Raw genomic sequence first — 7,345 nt, 5'->3', positions numbered from 1 at the left:
CACCTGTTGACCTGTTAGCCAGGGGAAGGGTTAGGGGTACAGTCAGGCACATGGCGGGCACCTGTTGACCTGTTAGCCAGGGGGAAGGGTTGGAGGTACAGTCAGGCACATGGCAGGCACCTGTTGACCTGTTAGTCAGGGGAAGGATTAGAGGTACAGTCAGGCACATGGCAGGCACCTGTTGCCCTGTTAGCCAGGGGGAGGATTAGGGATACAGTGAGGCACATGGCAGGCACCTGTTGACCTGTTAGCCAGGGGGAGGATTAGGGATACAGTCAGGCACATGGCAGGCACCTGTTGACCTGTTTGTCAGGGGAGGGTTAGAGGTACAGTCAGGCACGTGGCTGGCACCTGTTGACCTGTTAGCCAGGGGGAGGGTAAGGGGTACAGTCAGGCACATGGCGGGCACTTGTTGACCTGTTAGCCAGGGGGAGGGTCAGGGGTACAGTCCGGCACATGGCGGGCACCTGTTGACCTGTTAGCCAGGGGGAAGGGTTAGAGGTACAGTCAGGCACATGGCAGGCACCCGTTGACCTGTTAGCCAGGGGGAGGGTTAGGGGTACAGTCAGGCACAGGGCGGGCACCTGTTGACCTGTTAGCCAGGGGGAAGGGTTAGAGGTACAGACAGGCACATGGCAGGCACCTGTTGACCTGTTTGTCAGGGGAGGGTTAGAGGTACAGTCAGGCATGTGGCAGGCACCTGTTGACCTGTTAGCCAGGGGGAGGGTTAGGGGTACAGTCAGGCACATGGCAGGCACCTGTTGACCTGTTAGCCAGGGGGAGGGATAGGGGTACAGTCAGGCACATGGTAGGCACCTTTTGACCTGTTAGTCAGGGGGAGGGGGAGGGGTACAGTCAGGCACATGGCGAGCACCTGTTGACCTGTTATTCAGGGGCAGGGTTAGAGGTACAGTCAAGCACATGTGGGCACCTGTTGGTCTGTTAGTCAGGGGGAGGGTAAGGGGTACAGTCAGGCACATGGTGGGCACCTGTTGACCTGTTAGTCGGGGAAGGGGTACAGTTAAGCACATGGCGAGGACCTGTTAGTCAGGGGGAGGGTTAGGGGTACAGTCAGACACATGGCGGGCACCTGTTGTCCTGTTCCTCAGGGGGAGGGAGAGGGGTACAGTCAGGCACATGGCGGGCACCTTTTGACCTGTCAGCACTCTATTTTGAAACTGTTACTAGCAAATCTTCAAAATGTGTGATCTTGTGTAAATGTGTCTTCAGCATTATGTAGATACATAATTGGACGGTAATAACTTTGTGTGTTTCTGTTTCAGTGGGGGAAGAATGTATATGACATGGCTCTGGCAATTGACAGGAAGGTAAGTCTCACATGACATTGTTTATATCACCATGGTAAAATACTAGCTGCTTCTTACCGATTCGGCTAGGGGGATTTTCTCTTCAACTCATTCAGTAGAATGTAAGACTAGTAAACCAGAGGTCAGGGGTTCGACTCCTAGAAGGAGCATTGAAAAAATAATTACCTTTGTTACATTTGTGTCCACATAGGGACTCGGGAAATATTGACAAATATACTAAATGATACTTTCACAAAAATCACTATGACCCCCTAGAATACTAGCTGCTTAAATAATCCTCCTGACTCGGCTAGGAAGAAATTCTCATTCAGTACAGTGACTAGTAAATCAGGGCCCGGTTTTCGACTCCTAATAGTTTTGTAGAAAAATGTGTTTTGATAGATTCTTGTTAACAAATTTCTTTGTTTTCCAGTCATTTTGCTAAATTATACACATAACATGTCATTCTAAATGTAGTGGAGGAATAAGTGGTATTCATGTTGTTGGCTTTTTTACAGTCGAATATTGCACGCCTGGAAAAGCATTTTGAGGATAAAGGAATCAAGGGAGTGAAGCGTGTATGAGGATCAGTGTCATGATGCCAGTGACACCCCAGCAATAATTATAGTCAATTGGTGAACAGGTTCAGAACAATCCATCAGTTAGCCAGCCTCTCTGTCAACCCATTCACTAATCCGTCTTATTTTCCCTGGAAAAATATTATCAGACTTGCTTTGATGGTGGAACAATGTAACGAAAAGTTAATTAAGTTTAATTCAATTGTACTTTTCTCAGGAAATGGTCAGAATGGTATTAAATGTTTGCTGATGGAGGTTCCATGGATGGGCTTATTACCAGGCATGGGCTTATTGCCAGATAAATGTGGTAAACTCTCTGTTATGATTGAAAGAAATGATAAATTCTATAGCTGTATATGAAAATTAATCTAAATTTAGTTGTTCAAGTAGTACTTCAAGCCTTGTCATTATTTGTTAAATTTAAATCACTAAAAAAAAATGATCTCAGATTAAAAAAGTCTTATTACTGAAACTTATTTCCCCAAGCTTCATACTCTATTATAATTATATATGTAAATTGTCATTTGTTCATGTTTATTTGTCACGGCCAAGTTTCGTGCTTCAATAAGTTGGTGATGTTTCAGGAGTGAGGCCAATGCTACCAAGAACTACTTGTGGTAATTAATTTGTTACTAGTTTAGTAGGGCTATATAGATGGTCGTAGCAGATACCACATTTGGTTGCCCTTGAAAGGGCATATTTATCAGATCAAAGTACAAAAGTTTATATCTAACATTGAGCCAACTTATCTGTACAGATTGTTGTTGCATTGTTATCTTTTTTTCTGTGCATAGTTGTTTAAAAGTATTTTAGTTTTTTTTTAATTACAGTTGTATTTATAAGAGACCAAGTATAATTTTTAAAAATATTTATTTCTTAATCTGTACAGGACATTGAGGTGAAATATATTTTAGACAAATTAAAAAAAGGTACTAGATTCAGTAAATAAATTTCTTTCAAGATTTGTAGTCTTTCATAGATACCTGCGATTTGTGTTAGAGGTATCTCCCTTAAGAATAAATGCTACCATACTGTGATAGTGATAGTTTGTTAGTTATTCTAAATTGATAGATAAGGGAGACAAGTTTTAACTCATTCACCCCTGAATTTCAAAATGAGCTATTCCAACCTTTGAATTGGAAGAGTTCAAATGTGTCTTCAGGGGTGAATAAGTTAAACCAAGTATAATATGTTAGGTAACATACATCCTTCTAACATTGAAACACTTTTAATTTCCAGACATAATAACTGAGGAGAATTAACAATGAATAAACAATTTGGATAGCTTGACAGGATAAAATATTGTACATTTAAAGTGATTTGAGTCTCACTGCTTTGTGAAAACAGGAAAGTTCAGCAACTGATGTACGTGTATGTCTCAAAACCTGAGGGAGAAAAAAAGAAGAAAGAGTTGTAAATGGTTACATGCATTCCAGATGTCATAATTTAGCCCGTGTTTCATGAACGTTCCATAGATTGAGTTTAAACTCAGGAAAAACTAGTAGATAACATGTTATGTGACGCAGAAACCATCGGTCATGGCCAGATCTGAGACTTCAGTGGACATAAAAATAAATGTTAAGTTTTTCCTTTTAGATGTATATATTAGCAATGAGAATGATTTCCTGTACAATGTATAATAGAATATTTTTGTGTCTAATGTGAAATGATAGCTTTAAGTTTTCGGCATGTTCTTGTTATTATGGGACTTGGCACATAAGCTTTGTCCATCCATCCGTCCTAAATCTGTCCGTCCATCCCTTATGTGGTACATTAAGAACCCCTTTGTTGGTAAGTCCCGTGATAATACAGTACTAGATAGAGGTAAATTAAATGTATTTCGAGATAGCAATAAGTCAGTTCTGTAATTAAAAGCAAATTAAAAACTGGTAATTAATCATTTTTAACAATAAAAATAAAAATCAATGAACTTACGTTATGTACATTTTGCAGGTTGCTAATTATTGAGTATTGTTTTGAAGGTTTTTTTGTTTTTTTTTATTACACATAATGTTCTTACCAGGAATGATATTTTCCGGTAATACACCTTGTAAGTGGGTTTTGTTTTCTCACAGCACTTATACTACACTTTCTAAACATTTGATGCTGAAAATATTCAGATTTTTGTGAGAGATGTTGTCAAGCTTTTTGTGGTGACTGCAATTTTGAAATTACGTCATTTTTAATTGTAAAAGAATGTGAGGTCATAGTTATTTCTATTGTGACATCACAAGCAGACCGCACCCTTGTAAGTAGAACATAACAGCTTTAATATCTTGGATATCTATTTACACACTGGCACTAGGCAGTTTTCTGTAGTACATGTAATACTGTGAAATCTTTCATTTTCGTGGATTTTTAATTTTGTTTTTTTCGAGGGTAATCTTCATCCATGAACCCATAGGTCCACAAAGTTTGATTGATATAAAGCAATTCTTCTGTTTGAGTGGGTAATCTTCATCCATGAACCCACAGGTCCACAAAGTTTGATTGATATAAAGAAATTCTTCTGTTTGAGTGGGTAATCGTAGTCCACAAATTCATGTACCTATGAAACGGTGTTTTGTTGGAAAACCACAAAATATTGGCCTCACAATAATATCTGATTTCACAGTATCGTGACACTTGTAACTGCTAACAATTTTATTGCTGCTGGTAGTAATAAAAATATACTGTGATTGGAAACATATCCAATGCTTTGATCTAAGTCATACATGTATTTATTGTTAAAACAGGGAGGAAAATATCTAACATTTCTTGTTGAATAAAAATTTGTGTGTAGTGTTGCGTGTAATAAATATTTGCTACATTTGGAATTTGACTTGAGCCTTCCAACTCCAGCCACTAGTTATTCTTTTGACACACACATGCCAAGTCTTTTCTTTCTTTCTTTTTTAGTTTCAGTTATTCAGAAAATAAATAAAAACAAAACTTTCCACTGTATTCCTGCCCTTTTACTATCCAGCCACATTAGCGTGGAGCAAAATGTCTGGATAGTCCAGGCTTGGCTGTTTACATGAGAACTTTCTCTATCTAGAGATCTAGCTATCTATCTACATGAGTCGGATTCTGAGGAAGTTCTACCGCAGTTTTTGTATGTTATTGGATGTTCGGTCCATTTCAAGTTCTAAGAACATGTATCTTTTCATAGACAATTATAATTATGTGTATAGCAATGCATTACTCATTAATACAGTTTAAATTGTATAATGAAAAAAATGCTTGATGTTTGAAGTAAATTATTAAATATACAGTACATGAATTACATTTGAATTGTTCATAATGTATTTATTAATGTACTTTATTCGTAGAAATCTGAATACCAAAACATTGTTTTTTATTCTTTTTTAAATGTAATCAAAACATACTGTGTTAGTTTTAACCATCAGAATTGAAAGAAGGGAGATAACTGCATTTCGAAACACTAAATTAGTTTTAAAAATTTCAAAGGAGACACCAGCATCTGGCCCTGTATAATATTTAAGATGTTTGTTTATTATAATACAGAGATGTTCGTTAAGGTTTTACCCATCACCTGAGAAGACACCTCACAATTATAATATTTGGTGCAAATATCAGATTTTTTTTAAATTTAAATATAACAACTTCATGTATTTATAAGTACATGAACATGTCAATTATTTCATTTCAAAGTATCAAAAGTAGGCATGTAATGTATCAAAAGTAGGCATGTCGCAAGACCAGGCTGTTTTTATAATAGATATGGTATTTTGTTGGGTACTACCGAGGTACAAGGGATTCTGTCCATGTGTTACCATACACAGACCTGCATCGTGTGCAATATTGCAAAATTTCAGTCAGTCAAGAAAAATATTTGTCAGTAAAAGTTGTTCATCGATAAGTCTTTATAGCTTAAAATAACAATATAATTTCTTTTTCAGACATTCATTTTTAAATATAGCACCAAAATTTGATGTGTGATGTTTAAATTTAGGGAATTGAAAGGTTTTGTATACCGCAATTATCAAAATGTTTGTTTTTTATGACTTTGAAAGTTTCGTTCATATATATAAGTCACTTTGATCCATAACTGAAATTTATGGTTTATTTTTTCAACATCTGCAGTATATAATAATAAACTTGATATACTTAATATGTCATGTCCAAAAACATTTAATTCAATTGATTTTTTAAAAATAAGTTAAGTGATAATTTCTGAAATTTGTATTAAAAAAACCAAATTTCACATAAACAACTTTTTTTTCAACTCACTCAGCTTTAATTGTTTTCAATTTAACCAGTTTTCGTTATATAGGGAATTTGACACATTTTCATCATACCATCAGACCATATATTTATTATGATAATCGTTTATATTCATAATTTTATTTGATATGTCTTTGAATTTTCTCTCAGTAGTAAATTATTGTGACTACATTTTCACACAAGTCAATGAATAGCCAATGGATCAGTAAGGTAGATTTTTATGAATATCTGTAGTTAAATTTTTCTATCATCAAAATTAATATAATATTTTGTATCTATTTGTGTGAAATTTTTCTTGAAGTAAGAATTAAATCTAAGAAAAACATCATTAGAGAAACCAGAAAAATGGAGAACTAAATGCTAATGTAGACAATTTTTTTTTTTTTTTAATAAATATTTATAAAATCAGCATTTTTGTTCACTTTAATGAGAACATCTATGCTTGCTTATTAATAAGTATTTTTGGAAGATAATATGTAACTCTAACATTTGACATATTTTTTGCAGACTGCGGTAAACCCTCCATTTAGTAGATGATACCAGAACGACAGCATTTACCTGCTGTAATCGAGACAGTAAAAGTCACAAGTGATAGATGTAGAAACTTGTGTACTAGAATTCTGTTGAATATATGGACCTATTTATGATGACTTGTTGAATATGATTTGGATGTGTGCTTCACCATGTTAGATGAATTTGACAGTGTATTTTCCGTCCAACATAAGTCAATAAATATAGGAATATTCAGATCTGGCTTTTTTCTTTTGTGAGACTTGATGAGGAGAATTTTTTTTTTTACTTCAGAAATAGTCATATCTGGTCTTGTTGCTGAATATCTGAGGAAAACAATGACCATATCCTCTTATAATTAGCTCCCTTAACCCTGAGGCATCTGTCCTTCATCGGTCTGGCATGCTCAAGCATGGATTTTGTGCTCAAGCCAAATTTCTTGTTCGGTCTTTAAATTGTTAGATAATCTTATTTGGTCAATGATTTGGGAAAACATTGAAGAGAGTTGAAGCCGAATACTGTTTTCAATGTTTATATTTGACTTTTGATCGTTTGACATGATTTTAGCGAGTTGCAAGAAAATTTGTTTGAGCAGAGAATCTATGTTTGAGTACGAGAACGGTTTCATGAATACAGGCCCTGGTCCAAAGGAGCTGTGCTTTGATGAGGCTACTGTCATTTGTCCATCATACATTTATATATATACAACTTTTTACTCTAAGT

The 7,345-nt window shown here is 35.9% G+C and overlaps 1 protein-coding gene across 1 annotated transcript in view; it reads left to right on the top strand.

Moving 5' to 3' along the window:
- LOC110462310 (fibronectin type 3 and ankyrin repeat domains 1 protein-like) overlaps positions 1–6,859 on the top strand; it is a 66,668-nt gene extending 59,809 nt beyond the window's left edge. The window contains exons 10-11 of the mRNA XM_021516231.1: positions 1,284–1,328; positions 1,826–6,859. Of these exons, the coding sequence (XP_021371906.1) occupies positions 1,284–1,328; positions 1,826–1,891 (111 nt within the window). The 3' untranslated portion in view covers positions 1,892–6,859. The remainder of the gene's footprint in view (positions 1–1,283; positions 1,329–1,825) is intronic.
- Positions 6,860–7,345: the final 486 nt, after the last annotated feature.

This window comes from Mizuhopecten yessoensis, unplaced genomic scaffold, assembly GCF_002113885.1.
Source record: "Mizuhopecten yessoensis strain PY_sf001 unplaced genomic scaffold, ASM211388v2 scaffold10771, whole genome shotgun sequence".
In the NCBI taxonomy this organism is placed as follows: Eukaryota; Metazoa; Mollusca; class Bivalvia; order Pectinida; family Pectinidae; genus Mizuhopecten; species Mizuhopecten yessoensis.
Note: the sequence above shows the minus strand (reverse complement) of the source record. Positions and strands in the feature narration are given on the sequence as shown.